This window comes from Athene cunicularia, assembly GCF_003259725.1.
Source record: "Athene cunicularia isolate RWA chromosome 27 unlocalized genomic scaffold, athCun1 chr27_part1, whole genome shotgun sequence".
Lineage (NCBI taxonomy): Eukaryota > Metazoa > Chordata > Aves > Strigiformes > Strigidae > Athene > Athene cunicularia.
The window spans coordinates 5,086,106-5,098,754 of record NW_020799138.1 but is presented as its reverse complement, the minus strand read 5'-3'; the positions used below and the strand labels follow the sequence as shown (position 1 = coordinate 5,098,754).

The 12,649-nt window shown below is 43.1% G+C and overlaps 1 protein-coding gene across 1 annotated transcript in view; it reads right to left on the bottom strand.

Moving 5' to 3' along the window:
* Positions 1–12,649, bottom strand: part of NSF (N-ethylmaleimide sensitive factor, vesicle fusing ATPase) — a 70,977-nt gene that overhangs the window by 22,614 nt on the left and 35,714 nt on the right. Inside the window, exons 10-13 of the mRNA XM_026864758.1 lie at positions 11,763–11,928; positions 11,147–11,221; positions 6,446–6,633; positions 157–252 (exon numbers count right to left, since the gene is read on the bottom strand). Coding sequence (XP_026720559.1) covers positions 157–252; positions 6,446–6,633; positions 11,147–11,221; positions 11,763–11,928 — 525 coding nt within the window. The remainder of the gene's footprint in view (positions 1–156; positions 253–6,445; positions 6,634–11,146; positions 11,222–11,762; positions 11,929–12,649) is intronic.

The following is a 12,649-nucleotide window of genomic DNA, read 5'->3' as shown; positions in this document are numbered from 1 at the left end:
GCAGAAAGAGGCTCCCTACTTTCATTCCTACAACACAGGACACAGCACGTCAGCCCATGGTGCACCACTGCGTGTCTGAACCCAGAAGGCAGTGGCTACCTCATGTCACTAACTGTACTGGGTGACTATTACAGCAGTTACATAGGGCCTACTTACTGGTTTGATATCATTCTCCAAAGATGCAAAGAAGTCTCCTCTTGTCACACGCAAGCTCTCTGCCTTCTCCATATCCACTTCCACTTTGTTGCTGGCCTAATAAAGGCAATAAAAGACAATTTTAGGAGTACAGCAGTATTGCACTCGACCCCTTGCCAACTTCCACCCACAGACCCAACCCTGTAGTTGGTCTGCATCAATAAGAAAAGTTCTTAACAGGACATTTGTTGGACATATGCTTGATACCACTGGAGAAACCATCATCTTCACAGAGCCACATCTATGTGCCATCCCCACAAAGTCATTAAGTAACAGTTTTTCCACACCACTGGGTGGAAAGCTGAAGTGAAGAATACAGCCACAACCCCACATTTCTGAGAAACCACCCCACCTAAGAACAGGATGGAAGCTCTGCACCATCCCTGCTGCTGCTATGCCATCTTGACTACATAAACCAAGTGTCAGTGAGGCTCACACTGGTGCCCAGGGTGGGACTGATCTCACCTAAGTTTAAATTTCTAAAAGTTATGTAGGTCACCTTTTGAGTAGGGAACTATTCTTTCCCTTTAGAGGCTGTAAAAAAATGTTGTTATGCTTTATGGGTGCTGGATGGGAGAGGATGAAGCTGCCTTCATTGTGTGAGCTTTATCAGAAAGAGAAATTAAAGTTTGGTTTAACCCAACTCTGAATCTACCCACACCATCTTTGACAACTAAGCCAAAAATAAGAATTACTCACGCACCTCTATTTCAAGGACTTTTAGTTTTCTATTCAAACCATGCACTTTCCTCTCCATACAAAAAAGTCTTTAAGGGGATTGGTAAATAGTAGATTTCTCTCTTTGTCTTTATTTGCTTCAGTTCAACCAAAGCCATGGATCTTCCCAAGGCAGCGCTATCTATTACTTGGAGTAAACACGCTGTAGTTGGCTCAGCTCATACTGCACTCCTTTCTAAAGCATCAACTTTTTCCCTTCTGCAATTCCCAAACTGCCCAGCAACATTTAAAAGCTAAAGACTGGAAGCAAATACACTGTAAGGACAGCACTACTGCAATCTTCTCTTGTAAATAATTTCTCAGTCACAACTAGACGTACCACTAGGAGGTGGCCAAAGCTGCTCACACTGGAGCCAGAAGAGGTTTTGAATTCTTGAAAACAACTTGAGAGCAGCCTTTAAAGTTGGAGCCTTTATTCAGATGTCTGTAGATTTAAAACGAGCTGTAGGTCTATTACAGAGTATGGCCACAGCTCTGCAATATGGAGCAGCTCCATTTACTATGATTATTTGTAGACTTGCAAGTATATTGATTGCCTTGGGCAACAATCAGGAATTAAATGGATTTAATGACAGAATCATGAAACACCAAGATGGAAGGGACCTCAAAGATCATCTGGTCCATCTTTTCATGGCAAAAGCACAGTCTAGACAAGATGACCCAGCACCCTGTCCAGCCAAATCTTAAAGGTGTCCATGGTGGGGAATCCACCACTTCCCTGGGAAGATTATTCCAATGGCTAATCATTCTCATTGTGAAAAAATTTTCCTTTTGTGTCCAATGGGAATCTCCCCGGGAGAAACTTGTACCCATTGCCCCTCATTTTTTCTATGTGACTCCTCATAAAAAGAGAGTCTCCATCTGCTTTGTAGCCCCCCTTTAAATACTGGAACATGGTGATAAGCTCTCCCCTAAACCATTCTCTTCTCAAGTTTGAACAGACCCAGTTCTCTCAGCCTTTCCTCACAGGTTGGCTCGACAGCCCTTTGATCATCTTTGTGGCCCATCTCTGGACCCTCTCCAGCCTGTCCACATCTTTTTTGCATAGTGGGGACCAAAGCTGAACACAGTGTTCCAGGTGTGGCCTGACAAGTGCTGAGTAGAGGGGGATAACGACTTATTTATCTCTGCTGACAATGCCCTTGTTGATGCAACCTAGCATCCTGTTGGCTTTCTTTACTGCTGCAGAACACCGTTCTCTCATACTGAGCCTGTTGTGCACCAGGACCCCTAGGTCCCTTTCATAGAGCTGCTCACCAGCCAGGAAGATCCCAGCCTGTGCTGTACTCCTGCATGATGCTTTCCCAGGTGCAAGACCTTACACTTGTCTTTAATGAACTTCATAAAGTTCTTGTTAGCCCACTCTTCCAGCCTATCCAGGTCTTCCAGCAGGGTGGCTCTCCCTTCCAGTGTCCACTTCCCTGTTCAGCTTGGTATCACCAGCAAGCTTCACCAGGGTACACTTGATCTCATCATGCAGATCACTTATAAAGATATTAAACATTGTTGAGCCCAATATTGATCCTGGGGGACTCCACTGATGACAGATTGCCAGTGTGAAAAGGAGCTATTTCCCACCACCCCCTGTATGTGGCCCGTCAGCGACTTCCCCACCCACCCACAGACCACTTGTCTAGATGGTAAAACATCAGTTTCTCTAGGAGGAGGCTGTGGGGAACCGTTCAAAAGCCTTGGAGAAATCCAGGCAGGCAATGTCCACCACTCGCCTTTTCCAGTCAGCAGCACACAAACACTGCCTGTTACACACTGATCCTACAGGGGCACTCTGCTGAGGATCCCGACTGGAGTTAAAAGGTACCAGAAAAAGGATTAGAGACAAGACGAGGCAGGAGCCGATCTGTGAAAAGCAATTCATCTTACTTAAGTGGTAAAGCAGAAACCTATTTTTAAGTAGCACAGAGATGAGGCAAAAGATCTTCATTCTTTTCCACCAAAGTACAGCCTTGACACACTTTTGATAATTTCTGAATTTCCTAATTACACTGCAACAAATTTTTCTAGATTGCAAAACAAGTACAATTTTCATTGGAAGTTACCTGAGTCTTACACCACCACCTACTTCTACTTGAGAGTATAACAGCCTGACATGAACTGATAGCTCAGGAAGTAAAAATTTGGGATTTTAAGAAATTTCTTGGAAGGCATAGATACCTCTATCACCTTTGCCTAAGACCAAGGTGATGGACAAGTCAACTCTCAAAGATATTTCTCAGAGACATCCTCTTCTGACTAGGATGATCTACAAGACCTACAAGAACAAGGAGTGAATTTGAGTATAGGAAGGAAAAAAATAACAAAAATAATCACATGATGCATGTCTTGCAGAGTAGCAAATGCAGCCTCTATACAGCAACCTCAGGAACCCAAACTGGCCAATAACACTGTGCCAAACAAATTACTATAACCAGAGGATGGCTGAAATGAGAGTCCCTTCTCACAAACGCACCCACCAGGCAGAAATACAGGATGTCAAATATATCAACCAGGTGAATCTTTAGAACAGGTTGATCACACTCCTACTTTGCAGAGGGAAGTCAAGGTACTTGAAACACTATTAATATATTCCTGAAGTTGTTTGTGACCTAAAATAAGGGGGTGTTCTTTCTTTCCAATCCTTTAATGAGCTATGTTTTAATTTTTAACACAAACACAAACTTTGACAGATTATCAGAAGAGTTTAAGTGATTCAGAAGAATAATGCCCCTTGATTTTCAATTTGTGCTCTTGCTTCTCATAGGTGCTTCTGAAAACTAGGTCAGGCCTATGATGTATATTTTAAATTTTGCAGTACTTGTAGGAGAGAATAAAATGCCTTAGTGTATCATTTGGCTGAAGGCATCTTCAGAACAAACAATAAGATTATCCAAAAATACTATGTCAAAGTGTTTGAAAAGAAAAACAAAGCGTGGCTGCCCCACATTTGGAATACGCACACGAGCCAGCAGTGTGCTCAGGTGGCCAAGAAAGCCAATGGCATCCTGGCTTGTATCAGGATTAGTGTGGCCAGCAGGGACAGGGAAGGGATCTTGCCCCTGTCCTTGGCGCTGGTTGTGAATTCCCACCTTGATTACTGTGTTCAGTTTTGGGCCCCTCACTACAAAAAGGACATAGAGTTACTCAAGCATGTCCAGAGAAGGGCAACAAAGCTGGTGCAGGGTCTGGAACACATGTCCTGTGAGGAGCGGCTGAGGGAACTGGGATTGTTTAGTCTGGAGAAAAGGAGGCTGAGGGGAGACCTCATCACCCTCTACAGCTCCCTGAAAGGAAGCTGCAGAGAGCCGGGTTGGAGACTCTTTAGCCTAGTACAAAGCGACAGGACAAGAGGGAGTGGCCTCAAGTTGCGCCAGGGAAAGTTCAGACTGGATATTAGGAAGCATTTCTTTCCAGAAGGGGTTGTTGGGCGTTGGAATGGGCTGCCCAGGGAGGTGGTGGAGTCCCCATCCCTGGAGGGGTTCAAGAGTAGGGTCGATTCAGAGCTTAAGGATACGCTGTAGGTGGGAACTGTGCTAGGCGAACGGTTGGACTAAATGATCGTCCTTTCCAACCTAGATGATTCTGTGATATACTGAGATGTCAGTCACAACCCAAGCTAAAGGAAGGGACTGCTCTTTTACATTTATGCATTGTCATTTTCTCTTCTCCCACTGTGACATTTTGGCACAACAGAAAACACATCAAAACATTAGTGGTCCCCAAACTCACCCAAAATTCAAGCATTGAAAAAACATCAACTATAAGCAAAATCAATTATTGAAGAAAAATGCTTTGCCTGCAAGGGGATGAAAATACCTCCAGAGGCACTGATTTTTTCAAGGCAGAACACAAGAAAATGAGAAATTGTTGATGTGCGTGGGTTTTTTGCTGTAGGAAACAATAAATTTCAAGAATTATGGCTATACAAGAAAAATTAGCAGAAAGAGCCACTTTTCCTTTAGTAAGAGTGCTCCCAAGAGATACAAATGTCTAAACAACCAAATTATTTATCTCACTTAAATGAAAGCATGACTTGCTTTCTTCATATTTAAACAGAATTTTTACTTAAAAATATATCAGTGCTGTGGAACTGATGTCAAAGGCTTTTCTCTGTAGTAATTCACACCAGTTCTTGGCCACTAGAGCAAAGGGGCTGTGCCTTTCAGCCGCCTCCTTCAAAAACTCATCATCTCATATTTCAACACCATCGAATACTGTGGTTTGCATCTGGATTAATATAACCTGACATTTCATGGTCCTTAACTCCTTTCTAGTTAAAGATACACTGACCTCCCATAAACAACAAACGCTGGGAAAGCAAAGCAGTGTTCCTCTAGGATGGAGGGAGCTGAGAACAGCACAAGTCTCTGGGCACTGAGACAATCATCAGTGAGTTCTTATTTGAGGACATTGTATAGGCCCCTTCTGAATTCGACCAAGATTTTAGCAGCAGTGACATCTTGGAGCAAATGATTCCTTCCACAGCTTAAATACTTCTTCACACAACGCATATCTTTGCTTTGCTTTGATCATGGCCCTGCCGGTATCATGAGTTCTTGTATTAGAAAAGAGTAAACAGTCATTCCCTGTTCACTGATTCCAGTACCTTCCAGTACATTCATGATTTCACATACTTTTCATAACTCTTGAGCAATTGTTTTTTCAGGCTGAGAAATCCTAGGCAGCCATTCTTCCAATGAAAACCCTCCTATACCTCTGACCTTCCCTGCTGCCTTTCCAAATCCTAGTTCTACCAAGAACCTTCTCAATGTGGGTGTCCCAGGAGTGCACAGATTCAAATATACCAGGGATTTTATCCATGACATAACCAAACCCTCACTTTTGCTCTGTATACCTCTCCTAGTAAATTCTAATATTGCATTTGCTTTTTTCACTGATAAGGACTGAGTTGATATTTCAAGACCATTATAACTCCAAAAACTTGCCCCCAAGTCATGGTTGGGTCAGTCCCTATCAGTGTCTATAGCTTTTTGAATTTTCTCTCGTCAATGTACACTTAAATTCACTGAGTACATCCTGTGCACTCACATTATTTCAAATGCCTTCTGCAGTTTTCCACAGGTGGCCTTCAGCGTTATGACCACAGAACAGCTATGAGCTTGTAACCTCACTTTTCCCCCTCTTTACAGATCATTTATGAATATACTGATATGCATAGGCTCCAGCAGAGATCCCTCCTGTACAGCAGGCTGCTCTCACTTACACCTCTTGTCTTATGGGTCCAATCCATAAACTAAGCTCAAGACTTTCCTTTCGGTTTTTATCCAGATATATTGACAATCACCTTCCATTCCCACCAAGCTAGGAAAGAGGCACTTGAAGGTCAGGAGATGAAAGAGGTATGTAAAAGCACAGTGAAAAGGTGGTGTCCATATGACTTTCATCTCCTAAAACATGCTGAGATGCCATTGCCCATTTGGAAGTAAACATTTAGCATAAGATTCCAAACATAATTATTTTTCCTCTTTTTGCTCTAGTGAGAGATGACAGGACTGACCTTAATGTGTCTGTTCATAGCGGTAGACTGAGCAGCTCGAACTAAACCTTCTAATTCAGCACCACTGAAGTTTTTAGTCTCAACTGCCAATTCTGCAATGTCCACATCTTCAGCCAGCAGCTGGTGTTCCCGCATCCGTACTGTGTGAATATGAAGAATCTGAAATCGACCCTTCTCATCGGGCAAACCTGAGATTTTAAACAGAACACATGACAATCAGAGCCTTGGCACAGCAACTGCAGAGCAAAGCCCTCTCCTTGGTGGTCCAAAGGCTCTTTCTCACCTTGAGCAATTAATTTTTACAATTAGAATATTTGATAATGCTTTTATTTGACAATATCCAACTACACTAACTGACCTTGGCAACTGATTAGCATCAGCACTAAATTAGACAGAAAAAGCCTAAGGTTCAGTTTCGTTCCTCCAAGTCTGTTGCTCTCAGGCTTCCATACCAGGAGTTCACCTTACACAAAGACAATCTGGTCAGTCCCTTGGCACTCCTAAACACAGCTCCCACCTTGAAGTTATCACAGAATCATAGACTCCTATAACAGTTTGGGTTGGAAGGGAAGTTTAAAGATCTAGTCCACCCCCCCCGCCATGGGCAGGGACATCTCTCACTAGATCAGGTTGCCCAAAGCTGCGTCCAGCTGACTCTGAACACTTCCAGTAACGGGCCATCCACAACTTCTCTGGGCAACCTGGTCCAGTGTCTTACCACCCTTATCATAAAACACTTCTTCCTTATATTCAGCCTAAACTTGCCCTCCTTCAGTTGCCCTCTTTCAGTTTAAAACCATTATTCCTTGTAAGCATTGCATAGCCACAAAAACATCTTCCCAGAGCCTTTTCTTCTCCCAACTGAAAAGCCCGAACCCCCTCAGCCCTTCTTCACAGGAGGGGCAATCATCTCTGCAGCCCTTCTCTGGACCTGCTCTAACAGGTCCGTGCCTTTTTCGTACTGGGGACCCCAGAGTGGATGCAGTACTCCTGGTGGAGTCTAAGAGTGGAGTAGAGGGGAACAATCCCCTCCCTCAACCTGCTGTCCACGCCTCTTTTTATGTGGCCATTAACAACTGGCTTTTTGGACTGCAAGCACACATTGACAGCCGATGTCCAATTTTTCAACCTCCAGTATCCCCAAGTCCTTTTTCACAGAGCTGATCTCAATCCATCCATCCCCCAGTCTGTACCATTGTTGGGCACTGCCCTGACATTGAGCCATTGACTGTAATTCTTTGGACACAGCCATCCAGACAATTCCTTATCCCTCTAATAATGGTCCATCCATCACACTCCTGCCTCTTCAATTTAGTGGCAAGAATGTTGCGGAGGACCTTATCAAAGGCCCTACAGAAGTCAAGGTAAATGACATCTGTAGCTCACCCCTTACTGACTCCACCACAGAAGGCCACTAGATTAGTCACACATGATTTGCCCTTTGTGAAGCCATGGTGGCAGCCTCTAACCACCTCCCTGTCTTCCACATGTTTCAACATATCTTCCAAGAGGATCTGTTCCACGACCTTATCAGGCACTGAGGGGAGGCTAACTGGTCAATAGTTTCCAGGGCACACCTTATAACTCTTTTTTTAAATGGGGTGATATTCCCTTTTCTCCAGCCACTGTCAACTTTGGTTGACTGCCATGACTCTTCAAATGATGGAGAGTAGCTCAGCAACTACATCAGCCAATTCCCTCAGGTCCATGGGATGAATCTTGTTGGGTCCCCTTGTGTACGCTCAGGTTCCTTGGGTGGTCTCAGAACCGATCTTCTCTTACAGTGGGAGGAACTTCATTTTCCCAGTCTTAAGGTTCAGAGACTTGAGATATATGGGAAGTCATTACTAGTGAAAACTGAGGGGAAAAATTCTTGAATGCCTCAGCCTTCTCCGTGCTGGCTGCCACTAGTTGTCCTGTCTTATCTATTGGAAGGGGATGAGGGTGTACATTTTCTTCAGTCTCCCTTTTCTGATCAACAAACCTTTAGAAGCCCTTCTTTTATTCTTCATATCCCTTGCCAAATTCAACTCCATGTGCCTTAGCTTTCCTGATCCCATCCAGGCAGTGTCCCTGCATTCTCCCCAGGATATATGTCCCTGGTTCCACGGCCTGTGCATTCCCTTCTGACACTAATTTGACCGCAATGTCCTTACTGAGTCATGCTGGTCTCCTGCCTTCCTTGCCCAGCTTCTTACATGTGGGAATCAAGAGCTCTTGTGTGCCAAGAAAAATGTGCTTAAAGAGCTGCCAGCTTTGTTCTGCTCCTTTATCCCTGAGGACAGTTTCCCAGGGGGTCCTATCCACTAATTACTTAATCAACTGAAAGTTTGATCTCCTAAAATTCAGGGTCTTGACTTCACTATTCACCTGACCCATACCATCCTGATAAAACATTCATTTTCTCTGACCAAGGTGATAATTTCCAAGTTTGCACCTTAGAAAGCCCCTTCTGAAATGCCTATCATGGAAGACACAGAAAAGCCTGGCACATCATCACATCATCAACTTGGTAAAACCATGCTGTTCTTTAGCTCACTTTACAACTTACCTTCACACCTTTTATTACAAGGATCTGGTAATTTGCACTGATTAGTATTTGTGCTGAGAGTATGCGAAAAGACATTTTAAAATGTGCATAGTCCCCCCCAGCAGTGTTCAGTCCTTATCATCTGGTAATTTATTCTAGGGATGCCTTGCTCAGTCCCTGGAATTTCTTTAAAAAACAACAAGATGCAGGTACGACCCCTGCAGTACAATCAATCTCACCTGTTTACTAATAACAGCTGCTATTAGGCCTCTGTTTTCAAGTGTGAGATTGTTCAAAGGCAACTGCCATTGTGGTTACACTTATTCATTCCTAAATCACACTTTATTAGGTCTGTCCTTCAATTCCTTGTAGCTGTGTTATTTGCAAAGACTGTGTCTGGCTACAGTTTTTACCAGTGCTAATTCTATTGCATTACTATTTGTTAGCCTGACTTCTAATAATTCTCTGTGTACTGCTACAGACTTCTTTGCCCAATTTTTCTTTTCTGTGGAATATGCCAGGATTAGGCACACATTTCTTTCAATATTTTTTCCTGCATCTAACAAATGTCTTAGCTTTTTAATTCTGTCATATTTGAAACCATCCATGTTGTCTGTGCTGCACAAGATTTTTAAATCCCAGCTAGTGCTCTAGTTGTATCTCTAGTCCTCACATCTTGCATGAGTTACATGCCCAGCAATGCCTGATATATACTGTCTGCTACAGTATGCAGGGACAGCGTTAACTCTGGAGCATAAGCATCAGCTCCCTGCCCAGGTCAACTCTGCACCTGCCTCAACAGTCATCAGCTTCACTTCCTCATTCCTTCTTTTGGCTAAAATCTTTTCTTTTCAGCTAACACAAAAAGTCTTTCCTGTTTCTGGCTTTCAAAGAATGACATTACCCTTTAATGATAAGAGAAAAAGTCCTTAGTGAGCTCTCACAACGACACTGATAGATCAGATTTCAAGAGTTTCCTCACAGTTCAGACCAGCACAATTACAATTTTGCCTGTCACTCCAGTATGGTATCATGATTTTTAGAGTTATATGAACATTTTCACCTAATCTTCTGCAACTGAAAGGAAAAAAAACATATTAATACTCATGGTCTTGCCTGTTCCTTTTTAATGACTCACTACAATGTGAGAATGTTTCCCTTTACAATAGTCAGTGCCCAGCTCAGAACACAGAAAATATTTTGACACAGCTGTATGTCTGTGGAAGGTTAGGGGCAATTGTTTTATGCATTACTCCAAACTGCACATCTGAACCTCCCTTTTCAATCTCTAAATTAAACACAGACCTCAACCAATTTGAGCTTCTCACTGCAAGACAGGATCATTAAGCTTTTAATCAGTCTCAAGCCATTCTCTATTCAAACTTTCTTCTGGGAATTGTTAACCTCAAACTGAGCACTACGGTCTTTAGAATCCACCAAGATCTTTACTGATCAAACTTCTGATCTCAAATGCAAAGTAGAGACTTGTTTTCATTAATCTAAGATGATATGGGCTTAACTTCTTAATAAATCTTACATTATCAGATAACTAATCTGCACTGGTGCCAGGCAGCAGTGTACAATTACAGAAGTCCCTTTTTAAGTTGCTGACAGACAGTGTTCTTTTCCAGCTCACTAGAATAAACAGTTAGCAGAGCTCTTCGGCCCACTTTGTTCTGTTGATGCAAGTAATCCCAACCTGCTGATTTTGGAAGCCAACAGGCAATGCTGTTCAACATTTACAGTTCCTGCAGTGACACTCACCACTATCACTTCATGCAAATAAAATTATCTGCACTTCCAAGTCAAGAACTGCTCACACACTGTACTTAGCTGCTATACAATTTCAACAATTCTGCAATTTCCATCTAGAAATGGTCTAGTGCCATTACTTGGCTCCTTTCATTCATGGAAGAGATTCAGGGTCCTACCTGCCCACATCTACCCATTATGCTGGACAGAAACTGGTATCAGGTCAATGGCTTATCAGTAGGTAAGTCTAAAATGGTATTTCAATTGGCTGATTAAATTTACATCTAATATTATGGAGGGAGCTGTATGAAGTTCAGCACCTAAGCCATGCTGGGTAATTGTTTACATGATGATATACATTTGCTTTACTATTGTAAGTACACGTAAACATATGAACTGTGATATGCCAGCTTGCTTACCAATCTCCATTTTCACCTCCAGTCTCCCTGGTCTCAGCAGAGCCTCATCAATCAGGTCAGGTCTGTTGGTCATTCCTAAATTCAAAGTTAAAAACAAAATAAGCAATATTTGAGCTTACTAAGTGGGTCTCCAACTCCTGAATACAGACCATAGAGCTAAGAAGATACCTCAAAGAGTCTCAAGTAAACAGACAAGAGATACCTGTCTTCAGAAATATTGGGAAAGTCATGCCCTGGAGTAGTCAGGACAACAGGGATCAGACCTGTATTTGTGACTATCTGCAGGCATCAGGGCAACTAGACAGCACAGCTAGAGAAGTCCCACTCCTTCACATGCCAATACATCAGTGCGTATCATTTCTTGCAAGTTTTCTTGAACTGAATTACTTGTTACCAAAAGCTAAAGGAGGAGATTGCTGAACACAGCCGCATCAGCCAATTACAGCACCATCTCCCTTTAAACCTGCTGCTGATGCTTGCCAAACAGCAGCCCTTCAGTTTGGATTAGTCCAGACAGATCCAATACCAGTAATGCTAACTTAGCTGACATGCAGAGAGGAAAATATCAGCAGTTTTCAACCAGACCCCATAACAGAGAAAGGAAGCACCATCGTACCAATCACTAGGATGTTATTGAGCTGCTCTACTCCATCAATCTTAGACAGCAACTGGTTTACAACAGTATCATGGACTCCAGTGCTACCCGCCATGCTTCCTCTCTGCTTGCAGATCGCATCAATCTCATCAAAAATGATGATATGCACACCACTGTTTGCTCCAAGCTATTGGAGAGAAAAACACGTCAGGAATGCCACATGTCATCATTGAAAGCAATCCAAACAAAACAGTAACTCCTCAACAAGCTCAGCCGCAGACACAGAACACTGACACCTCCAAGTGTTTTGAGTCTCACGCTAGGTACGTATCAGACCCCCTTCCAGAATAACATCTTGGCATCCCCCAAAAAAGGGTGGTTGGTGGGCTCTGCCCGAACACAGGACTTCACAGCTGACACTGGTAAGAGAAGCAGCGTTTCAAAGAAGAGGACTAGACTGAACAAGAACAGCAGCTCAGACAAAGGGTCACACTGCTCAGTACCAGGGAAATCCCCCCGAAAGGGAGACGGAGAACCAAGCACATCTGTGGAGGTATGCACCCGATGTGCAAAATACCCCAGGTCATACTAAAGTTAGTAAATATACAGTTTGCCAGAACAGCTTTGTTCTTAATATTTTTAAGGAGTCCATTCGTTCAGTGCCAATCAGGAACAGAACTGCTTATTTCCAGGTTCACTCAAAGGTGAAGCAGTTGCAGCTGGAAAGAGAACAGGATACTTTTTGTGACCATATTATGAAGCTTTTTCCCTTCAAATTCCACCTCTAAAACATCTTTTGTGGACAGTGGAGACCATGTTAACACTGGGTAAATGTGCTGTCCCTGGCAATCTGCCCCAGACACAAGTCATTACAATACCAACCTTTCCGAGACCTTTTTAATCTCACA